This window comes from Cygnus atratus, chromosome 18 (genome assembly GCF_013377495.2).
Source record: "Cygnus atratus isolate AKBS03 ecotype Queensland, Australia chromosome 18, CAtr_DNAZoo_HiC_assembly, whole genome shotgun sequence".
Lineage (NCBI taxonomy): Eukaryota > Metazoa > Chordata > Aves > Anseriformes > Anatidae > Cygnus > Cygnus atratus.
The window spans coordinates 2,313,883-2,331,099 of record NC_066379.1 but is presented as its reverse complement, the minus strand read 5'-3'; the positions used below and the strand labels follow the sequence as shown (position 1 = coordinate 2,331,099).

The following is a 17,217-nucleotide window of genomic DNA, read 5'->3' as shown; positions in this document are numbered from 1 at the left end:
CTTTATTAAAAAGAAGTGGATCTGGCAGCGCTCTGCTGTGTGTGGAGCGCTTTTCTGTCTCCCGGCTCCACAAAAGAGGAAGGAAGGTTAAAACATTGGAGCAGCTCGCGGCGGCCCCGGAGCCAGCGGGGCTGGGAAGCCGGGGTCGTGGGGCTCTGTTGCGTTGTCACCGCCCTGCTGTCACCCCCCTTCCCTGGGGTCCCGACACGGGGCGGGTGGCACTCGGGGCTGCACCGTGCCCGTGGGGTGCAGCGGGTGCTGCGGTCGCACCCCGGAGCCTTTTTGGGTGCCCTCGTTTCTGGGGCTGCACCGAGCACCCCACTGCAGATGCCGCGAGCGTGTCCCTTGCCGGGGACCAGGCTGAGCCCTGGGGATTGCCGGCCGGGGCTGGGAAATCCATTTGCTCCTCTGCAAAGCCGCCGAGAGCCCCGGGGCGGAGGTGGGGGCACTGCTGACCCATTTGTCCCTGCAATAAAGATCTGAGATTGCTGACCTCGGAGATGTTTTCGAATTAATAAATTATCGGAGACACTGAGAGCGTGGGTCACGCGGGCTGACCCCTCTGCCGTTTGCAGCACCTTTTGCCCGTGTTTTTCTCTCTGGAAGCATTTTGCTGCCTCGCTCCCTCTGCGCCCTCCCTCTGCCAGCACTCCAGCTGCTGGGGCTCGAAATCCCTTTGCTGGGGGGAGCAAAGGGGGGCCCTGAGCACGGCCCTCGGGCTGGCAGCCCCCCCATAGCCCTGTCCTGTCCCGATCCCCACACTTGGCCCTCGATCCTGCTCCTGGTGCTGGACGGGGGTCCCGCAGGTGTCAGCACCCAAGGGCACCCCCAGGGACCCGGTCCCGTGTGTCCGGTGAGCCCACGGCACCCCTGCTGTCCCCGGGGGGTGCTGGGGGTGCCGGGGGGGTTGTCAGCAGCCCCTGCGCGGAGCGGGGCCCCTTGGGGCGGGAGGAAGCAGAGGTGCGCGCAGATCGGTACGGTTTACAAGAGTTTATTCAACTGGTTCTGACTTTAGTTCTACCGCGTGGGTGCTGAACAGTTACAAGCTCTTTCGGGTTCAATTACAGCCAATCTAACGAAACAGACAAAGAAAAAAAAAAGAAATAATTCAGAAAAACAATAAGAAAATCCACAACTTTTTTCACGTGTCATTAAATATATTCATATATAATAACCATAATATATTAGTATGCATTGTAAAGAAACATCGCCCAAAGCCGTATGCAATGGTCATAACTAAACAACATTTACAATTCAAGATATTAACAGAAATAACCAAAAACAAACAAACAAAAAAAAAAAACAAAAAAAAAAACAACAACGAACACAGGTTTTGTGACAGGTCTGTGTGACCGGAGAGGAGCGGGTGTGCGGGGGGGACGGACACGACGAGACGAACAAAAACGAGACGAAACAACTCCTGTCGGGTGCTACCGTCGAGTGATGATTGTTTTGGCATTTCAGCTGCTTTCCGATCTCGCGCTGAAGGCGCCGCAGCCCCTTTGCCCCGTCCCAGCCCCTGCTCGTGCCCCCCCGGCTCTTTGTCACCTCCTTGGCTGTGGGACGGGGGCGGTTCGCGGGGGCCGAGACGTGGGGTGCGCAGGGCAGGCAGTGGGTGGGGGCTGCGGTTCCTTGGGGTTATGATGGGATTTCCTTGTTGCCCGCCCTGGCTGCTGCTCCCCTGGCCGAGGCGGTGATGCTTAGGGGTGAGATCTGCTCCCCGCTGGGTGACAACCAGAGGTCCCCCCCCCCCGGGATGTGTCCTGGAGCGGGGGAGGCTGCGGGGAGCAGCTGCATCCCCAGACGCCCCGAAATTGGGGCATTCTGAGGGGAAGCGCGCCAGTTGTACCAGCTGCTCCTGCAGGTCGGGCTTACTGGGAGCACGGATGGAGCGTCTCCGCTCCTGTTGGTGAGCGCAGAACTCCTGCAGCCACCTTGGAGCGGGCTGGCAGGGGGATGGGGACGGGGGCTTGGGATCCCCGAGCTGCTCTCGCCCTGTGCAAGCCCCATTCCCGATCTGCTGGGCTCGGCAGGCAGCGGGCGGGCGGCGTTAATCCCACTGCCTCCCAAACACCAGCGTCAGTGAAAGGGCCGGGGCTTGTCCCCAGGGGGGTGCTGGGGGGCACCCAGTGCTCGCCGGGCTTGGGAAGGGGCTGAGGGAGCACGGGGTGTGCGGCATGGGCAGCCCCGAGTCCCCTGGCCTCACCTTCCCGCTGTGCGGGTGAAGAAGAAATTTGGGGCTGGATCCTGCTGCTTTGGGGCTGTTGGGAGCAACGGGGTCACCTGGCTAAACGGGGACCAGGCTGCCCCGGGCATCCCCCGATGCCGGCTGGAGGGGAGCATCTGGCCCCGCTTTGGGGCTTTAGGCCTCCATTTGGACACTGAAGCTCAGATTTTGTCTTTCTTTGTGGCTTGGGTTCCCTCAGCTGCAAATCTGCTGGCTGTCCTTGAGCCCTGAAGTGAAGAAGACCGAGTCTGCCTGGAGTAAGGGGGGGCAGCTGCGGCTTGGTGGGGTGGGTCGCTTGGTGCCCCTGAATTTCCTGGTACCCCAATTCATTTCTACAGGGCCGCGCGGCTGGGGGGGCTCTGCGGAGCTCGCGCCCTCCCCGCCGTGGCTCCAGCACGTGGCGCTGGCCGGGGCTTCCCTGGGAGCCCTCCCCTTTACACCTATTTACATGGCTGCCTCGCTTTATGGTAGTTTATGTCATTATATAAATATTGTCAATTGCTATAAAACAAGGCAAAACCACTGGAAAATGTCATAAAATGGATGTTTCCAAGTTTCCTAAAAGGAAAAATATCAGGGAGGTTTTGCTTTTCGGAGCAACTTGAATGTTTGCTTCCCCTCCAGGTACCTGGCCTGCCCTCCCCGCCCTTCCACCCCGGCTCTTGCTGGCACAGGGGCTCCGGCTGGGTGCTGAACGGCTCAGCACCCCATCTGCCCACACCCTGCCCCAGGACGGGTGCCCCTGGGGTGGGAGATGGAGATGATGCGGCTACTGCCTGGCTTCAGACATTAGAGGTTAGGTTGGGAACACCATTCCCTCTGGGCTGATCAGCTCCTCTCACCCCGGCGGAAGGGGAAGAGCAACCCGGGGAGCTGTGGTGGGCCAGACCTTGCCCCCCGGTCCCGCGGGGCAGGCAAAGCCTTGGCACCCGCTGTCCTGCCTCCCTGCGTCCCCAGGGGGCACCTGCCGGGGCAGCAGGCTGCTCCCGAGGGAGCGGGGGCAGCGCCGCGGTGCTTTCGGGGGGTGGCTGAGGCCAGAGCCCAGCCGCTGCCAGCCGGGGGCTCTGCTCCCAGCATGTGCCTGAGGGCGGCAGCAGGAAGGGCCAAGCCCATGAAGGTATCGGGGTGGCCGTGGATGGAGACTGCGGTTACACTGGGGTGAGGCTTTTCAGAGCACCTATGGGATGCCAATTTTTCTTTTTTTTTTTTTTTTCTGCGTGTTTCCTTGGGTTATGAACTCCTTGAGTGGGAACCTGTGGCCAGGAGGGGACCAGGCCACCCGAGTGGCAGTCGCTACCTCAGGTGGTGCTCGCTCGGTGCCTGTGGGAGGCTCACCCGGTGCTGCGGGATCAGCACGCAGAGACCTCGTCCTGCCCCAGGCCGTGCGCTGCGGGGGAGCATCATGGCCGAGGAGCCCTGGCACAACCCGCACCGGCCGGTCCTCAGCACTGAGCCTCCTCTTAGGTTCTTCTTAGGTTCAATCTCAGCTCACTGTGTGTATTCTGGGGAGGGGGGCTCATTTCCAGCATTGTTGTTGATTTGTTTCTTGCAGCCTCGGTGTTCCCAGCCTGGGCTTTGGCCGCAGCCGGTGTCAGCAGCTGTAAGCAGTTTGGTGTCTCCGGATCCTCCAGCCAAGGGGCAGCATCAGCAGCGCCGCACACCCGCGTCCCCCCTCCTCTCACGGTGGTGTTAAACTGCCATGTCTGTGATTTTGCCGTTGGTGGTTTGTTGTGTATTTTTTTTTCCTTTTTTTATCCTGGGATGTGAGGCGCCCGCCTGGCACGGCCGTGCCCCACAGCGCACACGGTGCCGCAGCTTTCCCCCGCGCCGGCCCTGCCCGCCCCAGCCCTACACAAAGCAGCATGCACACTCAGACTCTCACTCTCGCGCGCTCCATCGCCTTCTCCTCCTTTAGGCTTTCTTACACTTGCCCTTCTTCTCCCGCTGCTGGAACTTCCTGAGCCGCCGGGCCCACGTATCCCGCCACTGGATCACCAGGCTGGTTTTGTCCGCAATGATGCCGCTCTGGTCGGGAGAGTCCTCGTTGTTGCCCAGCAGCAGGTACTTCTTCATGGGCTTGATTTTGGGGCACTTGCAGGCTATGTCCTTGGAATGGATCCACAGGGTCTGGTCTCCACGCCGTATCCGGTTGCTGCCTTGTTTGTAGACGGAGATGATGTTGACCGTGAACTTCCACCAGTCGGCATTTTTTTCTGCTTTCAGGATGTGGATCTGGACAGCTGGAGAAAAAAAGGCGGGAGGAGAGAGGAAAAGATGTTACAGCTCGTGCCGGTGGGAAGAGAGTGAATTCAGAGTCCTACCTAATGGCGTGTGAGAGGAAAAGGGAGCGACCAACGGGGTGGCTGCGTGGAGACAACCTCTGGCTTGGGAGGTTCACCAAGGGCAGCAGCAGCCAGTACTGGTGGCAGAGGGGCCGCAGCCACCAGGAGCAAGGCCCCCAGGTCCCCCCAGACAGGCACACGACTGCCCTATGGACCATGGAGGCTGGAGAGGGGAGTCTGGGAGCTGCCCTACCCACGGCAGGGGCCTCTTTCTCCTGCTCATGTCCTAGAGAGGTGCCAGGGGCCAGCAGGACGTGGCCACAAAGCACACACGGATGGAGTGGTTTCCCCAGGGCCGCTCGTGCAGTGATGCCTCCACCATCTGCCCCGGCACCTGCAAAGTCTTTAAGTCATCAAAAAAACTCTTTCAGAATTAGGTGCATTCATGTTTGCCAGACTCTGCCTCTTCCCTTGAAGCAACAAGCACGGAAAAAGGGACAAGCACGGAAAAAGGGACGAGCACCAACCCCAGGGATAGCTCCAGGCTGGAGTAGACCCAGACCGATCCCCATCTGGCCACAGGTTTCTGTGCCACCTCTCCAGCCCCTCCGCTCCCCTTCCCAGCCCCAGGGCAACTCAATGCGTCTGCCCCAGGCCCCTAAGGCAGCCCCTGCTTTTAAGAGCAGACGAGCCAAGACCCGGAGCAGTGCGTGGGGACTGGCCCCTGTCTCCGAGCATTCGGCGAAGGGAAGCAGGAGCGAGTTCTCAGCCCCTTTCCGCTCCCTGCCTTTCTCCTTATCAAGGCACACCCTGCGTTACGGCATCCCTCCGGCCACCGGCATCCCCATGGGAGCCACACACCGAGGTGACAACATCCTGACCGAGGCAGGAGAGGGCTCTCCAGGTGTCATCCACCACGGTACTGCAGAGCTCGGGCGGTGGTGGGTGCTGCCTCCTGCTCACACAAAGCTCAGAGCGAAGTGCTCAAGGGTGAGGATCGGGGCTGATTTCAGAAGCCCCTGGAGCCAGTGCGGTTTTGTCCCATGGGGCAGACCCAGGTCATGTCCATGCCTCCCACATGCTTGCAGCCGTGCTGCCGCCCATAAACACGCAGGTTCTGCAGACCGGGGTCCCAGCCACAGGGAAGGACGGGGACGTGTGTCCCCACGAGGCCAGCGGAGTGCTTGGCCCCACCGCCGGTGAGGAAGAGGAGGCGCAAGGCCGGAGGCAGCTCCCGGTGCGCAGCCTCCTGCAGCTGCCCACAAACCTCCGGCCGCTGCCTCCGGCGGGGTTAAACGCGTGCCTCCTCGCTCAGCGTTGGCTTCCAGGAAAATGGCATCATCACCGGGCAGCGGCTACACAGCCCTCGCGTTTATTCACAGATTGTGAGGCGAGGGGGACCGGGAGCAGCGGGGACGGAGGGGACGCCGCCGGCTGAGGCTCCAGCGCTGGCCGGGAGCCGGGGGGGAGGTGGCACCGCTGGGGCTGGTGTGTGCGGGAGGCGCAGCCCTGCTGCATTTTCCCTTTTCCTCTCTAGTCCAACCACAAAACGCTTTTTTGACCCAACCTTTGAGCCTTTCCTCTTTTTTCTGCCTCCCTTCCATCCCTGGCACAGTCTCACCCCCTCTGCCCACCTCTGCCAGAAACTGACCCCATCCCAGGTGGGTGCAGTCCCGAGGGCAAAAATTGCCATAGGGGGAAACAAGCTCAACAAAACAGAAAAAAAAAAAAAAAGAAAAAGGAAAAAAGGTCAGCATCCCCCTTGCTCTAAAGCTGCAGCGTGCAGACTGATTTCCAGCTAGGAAAGGCAGGGGGGCTGCAGGGCTGCACAGCCCAGCAATGCTTTTTAACACATTGCAAAATATATGTGTTTTTTTTTTTTTCTTTCAGAGCATGTCATGGACGCCAGATGCTTTCATTAAAAAAAAAAAAAAAGAGAGAGAAGAAAGAAAACAACCCTAAGCTCTGACCATGTATTTCCCAGTCTGGTGTGAAGGTAACAAAATGTGAAGATTAGCCAATTTTTATTTTTTGGAAACAAATCTTTCCATAAAAGCTTAAACCTTTGACCTGCCTGGGTCCACACTGACAAAATGGAGAAAATGAATGAAAAGGAACCGGAGAGAGGTGGTTACAGGAAACTCCACTCTAACATACACAGTCTGTATTTTTTTGATGTCAGGGCCCCGTCTTTTTTTTCCCCCCCCCCTTTATTAATGAAGTGGACGGAGTGAAAGCTTAGGTGAAGGCTTGGCTGGCACCGCCGCAGCTGCGTTCCCTGACAGCAAGTTTTATGCCCTCAAACTCTGCGTCTAGGACATGCGGCTTGCCCGGAGCTGGAGCCCTCGAGCTGCTGCCTGCAGGACAGCTGAGCTCTGCAGGGCCAGGAGCTGCAGCCCGGGTGGGTTTGGGTCTGACCCCGTGGGCTCAGGGGTTTGCAGCACCCCTGGAGAAGCCTCAGTGGTCTCAGAGCTGAAGCTCGGGGTGAATTGCCTGGGGGTTTTGGAGGATGGGGACTCCATCATCTCCCAAGGGATGTTGGAGATGCCAGGAGGAGGTTTGGCAGCTCCTAGGCTGGCTCCATCCCTCCCCCTGGAAAATCCCGTGGGATTTAGGCATCTGGGGGGCTCACCACCCTGAGGCTGGCTTCGGCCCATGGCGTTGTCCTTCACCTGCTGCCTCCCTCCTATGCAATGCTCTCTGCTCGCTTGGCTTTGCCCACATCACTCTGCGGCAGGCAAACAGCGCTCACAGCGCTGCCATGGGAGTCCTCTGAGGCCAGGGCAGCCCAGGGAAGGTGCCGGGGGTGAGGAGCTGCCTGGCTCTCAAACTTTAGCCCTGCTCTGCCCCATTGCCAGCAGCGACGCTGAGCTGCAAATCCCACCAGGGAGGAACCTCGCAAACCGCATTCCCCAGCATGGTGCACGGGAGGCTGTCCCCACGCCGTGCTTCTTTTCTAAGAAAAGGCACCTGAGGTTCCTGGGGCTGCGGGAAGGGCAGGAGGGTCCCAGTGCCACCGGGCAGTGCCACCGGGCAGTGCCACCAGCATGGCTCAGCCCCAGCCCCGGTGCTGCCCAACGGCTCTGAGCCTTGGCCGGGAGCTGCCAGCCACAAGAAAGCGCCAGGGACCGGCTGCCGCCGATGGAAGCAGGGGGAGGAGGATGCGATGATTTAGGAAACTGACCCCAAACTGTCAAAACTGCACGTCCGAGGACAGCCACATAAAGGCTGAAAGAAAAAACAGCACCCCCAGAGCATTTGCAGACCATGAGTCAGGGGACCAAAATTATGAGTTTGCAGAATAATAGTGAGGCTGAAAATAAAATTTATTATTTTTTTTTCTTAATTTACTTTTAGGGTTTATCTTAAACTTCCTTCTTTCAGGCTTGGCCCTGCCAAAGCAGACCTGGGACTGGGCTATGTGGACAAACCCAGAGCATCCTACATGTAGACACAGGGCACCCCACACACAAGCAGAGCATCCTGCACACAGACCCAGAGCATCCCACACAGACCCATGAGCTGGAGCCTGGCAGAGCCGCCAGTGACCGGGAGCACTGCTGAGCCAGGGCAGAGCCTGAGGGAGCGCAGGGATGGCAGTTTGGGGATGGAAAGCACTGGGTCCTCCCCCACTGGAGCAAAGTGCTATTTTTTTTATTATTTTTTAATTTATTTGGCACGCGGCACTGCGCTTTGCCTGCTCCGGTTGCCAATTTCCTACCGGTTTAATATTGGAGATTTATGACCCTTAATCCCAGCCGGGTGCGTTCCCCTCCTGCGGGGCCGCGGCCGAGCCCAGGGATGCAGTTTTGGGGCAGGATGTCCCAGCCCTTCTCCACCACACCAGGGTCGGGGGATCCATCCCTTACCGTGCTGCAAGCTGGGGGCAGCCAGCACAGCGCATCCCCCGCTGTGGGTTTTTTACACGCACTCGGGTTTCCCCCCGCGTTTCATTTCGGAGCTGCCTTTTGAAAACACATTCTGCTTTTTTCCACCGGTCCCTGCCAAGTTGCCTCTCGACAAAGGGGGTGACTAAGTGGAGTCTCCACGAAAGGAAGGATTTTTTTTCCAAGAAAGGGCGAAGCGAGCAGATGAGCTCACCTTTCAGCCCAGGATGTGTGCCCACCACCCCCAGGCAGGGAGCCGCTGCCCAGCGAAACGCCCTGGCATCGATGGTGCAGGATCTGGCCCCACGGAAGTAAAGGGGTCTGGGGATCGGAGTGGGGGGATATTGGGATTAAGAAGGGCTGGGTTTGCTTACCGCAGCCTCCCACCTGGCTGGGATTAACCACAGAGCCCGGGCAGGGGGAAAGCCCCCAGACGGGGCTGGAAGCAGAGGCACTGAGCGAGCGAGGGATGCTCCCGACAGACACCCAGCAGCAGAGGGGCTGCAGGCAGCAGAGCCAATCACCTTTTCTAATAAAAATAATCCCCTTTCCAGAGCAGAAATAAAAGTGCTTTGGGGTCATGGGGGACATCATCATCCTGCAGCAAAGCTGTGCTGCAGAGGGGCACAGCCACGGTGCACAGCGATGCTCCCCGCTCCCCCAGCTCTCTGCTGGGCTGATTTTTACTGCCCAGAGCAACAGCCCCCTGCCCCCAGCTCCTTGGGAGCCGAGCGACCCCTGTGCTCTGCCAGGCAGCCCAAATAAACCCAGACAGGGATTTTCTGTTTCTGCTGTTGTCTGACGCCCCCCTCCCCGAAATCTCCCAGCCTGCCCTCTCCATGCACTGTTTCACTCCAAATATTTGCACCGAATTCATCTTGCGGGAAAGAGCCCAATTTAAAAAAAGAAAAAGAAAAAAAGAAAAAAGCAACAATACCAAAAACAAACAGATAAGAAAAATAAATAAGGGAAAATATCCCCTTTGAATCCCTGAATGAACGAGGGAGCTAAAAAGCCCCATTGAGGAGCTCGGGGCGGATGATAGCTTCCCGATTGAGCCTGCGGGAGAAGTAACTCTGTTCAAGCTAATTAGGGCCTTTTAGGACATTCAGCGTGGCGATGCTGGCATAACGGTGAGGAAAAGAGCCTCCTAATTGGCTTCCTGCTGGGGTGTCAGTCAGAAAGTCTTTATTATCCCCCCTTGTGCACCTTTTCAACCCTTTCTTCCCTCCTGGCTCTGCCAAAGGCATGGGCTACAGGCACAGCACAGGGGCTGTGCCGCAGCATCACTTATCCTGCAGCATCACACATCCCATGGCATTGCTTATCCCATAGCATCAGTCATCCCATACCATTGCGTACCCTGAAGCACTGCCTATCCCATAGCATCACTTATCCTGCAGCATCGATTGTCCCATAGCATTGCTTATCCCACGGCATTGCTTAGCCCATAGCATCTCTTATCCCATAGCATTGCCTGCCCTGCAGCATTGCTTATCCTGTAGCGTCTCTTATTCCATAGCATCGCTTGTCCCATGGCATCATTTATCCTGCAGCATCGCTTATCCCATAGCACCAATCATCCCGTTACCTCAGTCATCCCATAGCATTGCCTAACCTGCAGCATTGCTTATCCCATACCATTGTTTATCCCATGGCATCACCTATCCTGCAGGATTATTTATCCTGTGGCATCACCTACCCTGCAGCATCACACATCCCCTCCCTGGCCAGACTGCAGCTTTGCTCTCTGCTCTGGAAAAAGTGAATCTGTTGTGGCCATCTCCTGTCTGGGATTATCCCAGTGTCCCCACCTTGCACCCACTCCCCCAGGCAGGCAGTTTTGTCCATTTTTCCTTCTGAAGCAGCATTGCTGCTTGATAACAGACACCAGAAAGCCCCTTTCCAGCACTCTTCTTCCTATGCGCTGCTCTGTGGGTTTTCTCATATCCCATATGGGCTACTGAGACGCCTTCCTCTCCGCAGGTCTCATGGGGCTGCTGAAGCCCAGAGCCCACCTTACAGCCTCAAACAAAACCATCACAACCTTTCACCCAAGCGCAGGAGAGCCAACACAGCTCGGGTGGGAAATGTGGCTCCAGTTCGATGCATTTACCTCTTTTCCTCATCCAAAAACCCGTGGCCGATTTGAATCAGCCCAGCAAAGACAGACTCACTCCCTGCAAATGTCCTCCAGCCAAATGGCTGTAAACACACCAGTGTGAGCTCAACCCCTACAGGACACTGGAGAAGCTGGGTGAGGAAATAAAATAGTGCCAGTGCCATGTGTGGGAAACTTCGTTTTGCCTATCAGCCAGCAGAGAATCCACCTGTGAGCAACCCAATGCCTGTAACAGGGTGGTGCTGAGCATCACTCCTGGCACGGGATTCAGATATTTGCCTCCAAGCCCAGTGTCTTGCCCCAGTTCTTGGGGAGCCCCCGGGGCATCCCTGAGGGCAGGGGCTTGCCCAAGGAAGGCGTGTGGAGGCCGATGAATGGGAATTTGTTCTGCTGGCACCACCGCTCCTCCTGCATGCCGAGCTGCTGCCGTGAGCATGCCCAGGGAGGGAAGAGGAACCTGCACTGCAGGGCTCTGTGATGCTGATGGATGGGGCTTTTTGCATTGTAGCTTGGGGAAAATAATATCTATAGGGATAGCTGCACACCCGCACTTATATACACAGGTATATACATATATAGCATATATTCCTCTTCTCCAGTTTTTCCATGTGGGCACCGTTCCCAGTGCTGGGGATGGGGAGGGGTCATCTGCCCAGGGCCACCCTGACCACCTCCTCCATGGAGCCACCGGTGAGCACTTGAGCCCGACCCCACTGGCAATGAACCAGGAGAACAGGGCTGGGCATCGCCGTAGCCCTGCAGACACCTGAGGGTGAAGATGCCTGGACTGTGACTTGGGGCTGTCCCAACACCTGTGTGGGGCCAAGGGTTTCACATGCAAGGCACTGCTCTGCTGAGCGCTCCCAGCCCAGGCTTCGTCTCCAGACCCAACCAGAGGCAAACCCCAAAGTGCCGCAGCCCGGGAAGGGGCCGGGACGGGTACACAAGTGCTTGGCGAGGGCAACTCACCGTAGTCTTTCTTGCAGTACTTCTTCATGTTGATCTTCAGCTTCCCCTTGGAGGCTTTGCAGTATGAGTCACAGTCTGCAGGGGAGAGAGGGGGAGGGCAAGAAAACATTAACAAAACAAATTAGCCTTAAAATGAAGAAAAGGCTGGGGGAGAGAAGGGGGGGGGTGGCTCAAAGCCGCAGCCTGCAGTGAATGTGCAGCGTGCCTGTGATATCCATCTGCCAGGCCCCCGTTGGGTTGTCTAAGGGGGCTTTGAGAAAACCCTTCCTTTCTAAAGAAAGCTGCTCACAAAGGCAGCGTCCTCCGTGCCTCCCCCAGCCCGGCTTCCCTGGCCGCCTCTGTCTTCCTGGGAGACCCTGGGGCCTCCCTTATTGTGCCACCCAGGGCTTTTGAGAGCCACACAAATTCCCCCTGTTCTCCAGCTCCGTGCTGGAGCCTGCCCGGAGCCCACAGAGGCCCCATTGTCACCCCTAACCCGGGCCGGTGTCAGCCTTTGGCATTCATTGCCGAGAGATTCGGGCTGGGGTCACCCTCTGACAATGCGGGTCAGAGAGGAAATTAGCAGCCCATGAAGCATTAGCAAAGCCTTTTGGTGTCCACTCTAGTGAAGTGTGCAAATAAAATGCCCCAGTAGGAACACTCTGCTCCCAATGGGCCCCACCGCTGTGACACGATGGCTGCACGCAGGCGGCCCGGCAGGAGCTGGCACCGCGGCCTGGATCCGGGCCGCGCGGCGATGGAGGCACCGGGACCCCTGGGGCACTTCTTGGCACGGGGCGAAGTTGGGCAGCATCGCGGTGGTGATGACCCAGTGGCACCGTGGCCTGGCGATGGCGTGGTGACAGGGGATGTGACATGACAGAGTAGGCCCCAGCATCATGGCTGGCCAATGGACGTGCTGTCCGTGTGCAGCCCGTGGCTCCTGGCCACCCATGGGTGCTGCAGGCAGGTCCCCAGCACTAGGGCAAAGCCTATGGTCAGGGGAAAATGGGACACATTGGCCCCAGTGGGACAGCAATGGTGCTCGGGTGCCTCCACCTCTCCTGACTACATGTGGCTTGTCCACTGCCACTGCATGTGGCATGGGACCCTGCTGAGATGCCACCAAGCAGCCCCAAGGCTCAGTGAGCATGACAGGAGCTGTCAGTGGGGCAGGGCTGGCACCCCATGGGCAGTGGGTGCAGGACATACCCACTGTGCCCAACACCACGTCAGCTGTGCCAGAACCAGGCCCATACAACGCCCTGAGCTCCCCAAGGCTGTCCTCCAGCAGGCCGCGATCCACAGCCCCAGGGAGGAGCCGTGCAGTGTCCCCCCGTGTGCCCCCCACCACATGGCTGTGTCACACCGGGCTGCATGCACCCAGGCCCAGCAGAGCTCAGGGCCCCGTTCCTCCTGTCCTGCAGGAGCACAAGCAAGAGGCAGGTCCAAGAGCTGACATGAAGCAGGCTGGGAGGGGAAACTGAGGCATGGAGCCGGAGGTGGCAGCACGGCTGTAGCAGCTGTAGCACTTCTAAGTGCTTCATATATATGGATATTGGCTATTGCATAAGATATGGAATGGGTATTTCATCAACACTGCAGCTGAGGGGTTGGGGATTTGCTAACAAGGGCCTGGCCATGCCTGCCTGTCAGGGTGCTGCTGTGGGCCATGGCTGCCTGGTGTCACCGAGCCCAGGGAACAGAACTGTTCCTGACCCAGCTCACTGGCAAGGTGCCCCCAGCCATAAACATAGAAAGAAAAGACAGTAAAGGAAATAAATGTGAGCGCCACAGCCTAACAACCCGTGAGCCTTTCCCTTGCAGGCTGAGCGGGGACGGACGGGTGACCGGCCACAGGGCGGCTTTGCAGGGCAGCCAGTGCGGTCGGAGCATTGTGGCCGTGGTAATCACAAGGACAAGAGCCTGATTCTCCTCAGGCACAGAAATGGTGCGGCTCTATAAACATTCATCCCTCCTGCTGCATCGCAGAAGGGGACAGTGCAGTACAGCTCTGCAGAGAGAGGGACCTGGGCAGGGACAGCGGCCAGGAGCTGAACAACCCCAAACCTTTTCAGCAGCCTCTTCCCATGGAGGCATCCCCAGCCACACCTGAGCTCCCCCATCCGTCTGCTCCCACCACAATATTCCCACTCTGTCCAAGGATGCAGACCCACACAACACCTCCCCAAAATGGGTGAAACCACCCAGTGCCAGCAGAGCCCTGAACATGCTCTTGCTGGCACCAGCCCTGCTCTGCCTTTCTCCTTCCCCTTCACCCAGCCCCACAGGCTGCTTTAAATTGAGCTTGCTGTGGCCAGAGCCAGCTGGTGTAGATCAGCGTGACTCCCCTAGGGTCGGGGATCTGTCCCGCTTCATTGCCTCCCCGTGGGAGCTGCTCCTGCCTCCTGGGCTATGTGCAGCTCCCCAGGGCCTCTCTGGGACCAAACTGAACATTTAAGTGAAGCCTCCAGTTTGTGTCCCCAGCAGTGCTGCAGGTGGGGGTGATACTGCCTGCTTACTGCTTGCTCAAGGTAGGTGCATGGAGGGGGTGCCACAGGTCATCCCGTCCTAGCCCCTGGCCAAGACCTGCTGTTGCCATCAGGGGACATCTTGGCAGCTGGGGACCTGCCGGCAGAGCAGCCGGTCCCCTGGTGGAAGGGGACAGCAGAGGCTGGGGCAGGGGGGGCTGCTACTAGGGGAGGAGAGGCGTGATGTGCCCGTGGCTGGAGGGCTGCACGTGCTCCTGTGGCAACTCATGCACCTGTACGTGGGGATGCACTTGTTACACGAGACTCCTGCAGGACTTGTCCCCAAATCCTTCCCTGCTTCAAGCCTACAGAGTCCCAGGGCTTCTCTGGGACCCTGATGCCTCTCCATGTCCCTCCTAACCTGTGTCTGGGGGACCGGGACAGCCCCAGCACCTTGGTGCGGGAGCACTGGTGCACTGTGATCCAGGCACCGTCCTGCTCCCAATCCTCTCCTTCCTGCATGGCACAAGTACTTCCATGCAAAACCCTGTTTTAGCGATGCAAACGCAAAGCACAACCAGATATAAATGCTTCAGCAGTGACTTTGGGAACCAAAGCACCTCTCTTCTACATTTAATTCTTGATTATATATATGTTTTTTCAAAAACTGAAGATTGCATCATGTGGCTTTCCTATTCCAGCTCCAAATTTTTGCAACCAAAACCAGAGAGACCCAGAGGCTTAGCAGAGGAGGACACAGCCCTCCCACACCTTGTGGTGTTTCTCCCACCGAGCGATGCTTTTCCTGCACCGCCGAGCGGTGCTGCCGCTCCCGAAGCACCGCAAACCACAGGGGTTGCATCCTGCACCACCCCGCCGGGTCCCCAGGGCTGGGAACAACCAGGCACCTCCCAGCGAGGAAGCCCAAACTTTCTGAGTTTCACAGATAAATAACAAGTGGGGAAAGCGGCTGCAGGCTGCTCGTGAGGGCCGGGAGCAGGTGGCGGGCGGCTGTTTCGTGTCCGTGGCAGCTTAGTAAAACGTGTCAGCAGAGCATTCAGCAGCTTTGCAGCTCGGCCCATCCCCTTGATATAACTAATTCTCTGGCTGAGCAAAGAGTTTTCACAGCTAAACACCTTCGTTTTGCTTAATTCTTTTTTTTTTTTTTTTTTTAAGTTGCATTTATTTTATTTTTTTAAATTTTCTTCCTTTTGAGGGGGTTGCTTTAGCGGTGCAGGGCTGGGGCTGTCTACACAAGACCGAAAGCTGTGGAAGAGCCCAGCACCGGAGTCCTGCTTGCCCCCTGCTATCGCACAGCCCCTGATCGGGTCCGGGCCCACTGGCTGCCCCTGCGGCCGGGTGGGATGAAGGCACCGGGGCTCGGCGCTGCCTGCCCCAGGAGCAGCCGCGTTGGGCTGCAACTTGCTGCGCTTGCAGTTCCCAACCGATCGCTAAGCCTCTGCGAAAGCCACATGTCAGGAACGGAAATGAAAGGCCCCTTGGTTCTGACATGATAGAGCGATTAAAGCCACATTTCTTGGCCCGGGTACCTAACTCGAAACGCAGATATAAGGCTTCGATCCCCCAGGGAATTTGGATTTCTAATCCCAATTTATACAGCTAAATTCCGATTGATTTCCCACAGGTAGGGCCCTAAATACCTTTGCGGGCTGACGTCCAGCGTGGAGGTGTTGTGGCTCAGGAGGGAATCCCCAGCCTTGACAGCCTGGCTGTGACACTTCCGTGGCTTAGGAGGGACACTTGTCCCTCTTCTGCACACTCCCGAGGGGCCGCGGGTCATGTTGGGGCTCTGGGGTGGGCTCACGGTGTCCCCGTGTCCTCTTTGAACCAGGTGGGATGTGAGAGAGAGTGTGCTGTGACCTAGCTTCAAAATGATGGTGTGGATCCAAATGTCAAATCCCAAATCCGGGAGCCCATCGTGGGACAGAGCAGGGCTGGGAAATTTGGAGACCAGCAGAAATTGGCCAGAAATCTTCTGCTGGGTGATGCTGGGGCACTGCAGCACCCCTGCGAGGAGCAGTGCCTGAGCTGCCCCTTGCACTGGGGCTGCTGGTGGCAGTGACCACGGGGAATGTGGCCACATCCCGGTCCTTGCTTCCTCCAGGCCAACCCGTGCTTGGAAAGACCAGCTCTGGTGCAGAATTAAAATTCCCCTCCGCAGATGCCCCAGACCTGCAGCCCAGCACTTGCACTGCTGCTTCCTCCTCTTTTCGACCAGCCCTTGAGGCTGGGGGCTCTCTGCCCACACTTGAGGGATGCGGCTGTCATCTCCGCACTAAAATCCACACCCAGGGATGGACGTAAAACCCTCCCTGCCCAGGGGACAGAGGCGGATGGCTCACTGCCACAGCTCTGTGGGCTCTGGCAGCTGAAGACGCACCCTGGGGGTTGGGGAACCCCAGCACTCGGATGTGGTCCATGCCCAGAGTCGATGAGGACCTCGAGCAAAGCCTTGCTACTGTCTGCGTCAAGATGTTTCCTGAGCCCACCCAGCACCCACAAAACTCTTCAGGTGCTCCAAAGCACTGCTCTGTACCGTGCTCCCATGGGGCACCTGGCCACTCAGCAGGTCTGCAGGGCTTTGCACTGCCATCACCAAGGGCTCCCGCCAGCTCCTCGGCCTGCAGAAATTAATCTCTGGCCCTGCTTGCAGGCAGCAGCTTCAGCTGAAGGATGAGCTTGCTGAGCAGCAGCGTGTGAGCGGGGAGCCAGCCTCTGGGCAGGGGCAGAGGCATCATCCCTGCTCCTTGGCTGGACGTGGGCTCAGGAGGGTGCTTGGTGTGCCTGAAGGGAGGAAAACATTTCTATGAGCCATCTCACAGCATCCCCAAGGCTGGTGGAAGCTGGGCTGTAGGAACTCCGGAGCTCCCAGGTGATGAAGTGCAATCCAAGACCGGCCAGCGGCAGGACAGGAGAAGGTGATGCTGTGCTGGGGCTGGTGCTGAGTGTTTTCGATGCCTTTGGCTCCCGGACTCCTGGACATTTCCCTGAATGACTATGAAATCCTGGTTCGCTTCCTCCAGCTTTGAAGCTGCCCATTGCTTCCATCCCAAATAATTATTTTAACATCTCCTCCATCAGTCTCGGTGAGCGGCTGTTAGAGTCGTTGTGGAGAGTGCCAGTTCTGCCGGCCAAACACACTGGCTCTGAACCAGCTTTGAGCTCCTGGCCTTCGACCACGTGTCCCGAGGGAGGGGAGGCTCTGGAGGAGCCCTCTCCTTGCAGAGGAGCACACATGGGCTCTTCCCTGTGCAACGGG

The 17,217-nt window shown here is 58.0% G+C and overlaps 1 protein-coding gene and 1 long non-coding RNA gene across 3 annotated transcripts in view; one reads left to right on the top strand and one right to left on the bottom strand.

Annotated features, from left to right (window-relative positions):
- Nucleotides 1-975: 975 nt before the first annotated feature.
- NTN1 (netrin 1) overlaps nucleotides 976-17,217 on the bottom strand; it is an 86,171-nt gene continuing 69,929 nt past the window's right edge. For both annotated transcript variants that reach the window (XM_035561802.1, XM_035561803.1), the window contains 2 exons: nucleotides 11,488-11,562; nucleotides 976-4,467 (listed from right to left, as the gene is read on the bottom strand). In XM_035561802.1, the coding sequence (XP_035417695.1) occupies nucleotides 4,139-4,467; nucleotides 11,488-11,562 (404 nt within the window). In that variant the 3' untranslated portion in view covers nucleotides 976-4,138. The remainder of the gene's footprint in view (nucleotides 4,468-11,487; nucleotides 11,563-17,217) is intronic.
- On the top strand, nucleotides 6,401-10,678 carry LOC118255539 (uncharacterized). The gene is made up of 2 exons (XR_004780989.1): nucleotides 6,401-6,505; nucleotides 10,383-10,678. It is a non-coding gene; the product is annotated as an uncharacterized LOC118255539 (long non-coding RNA).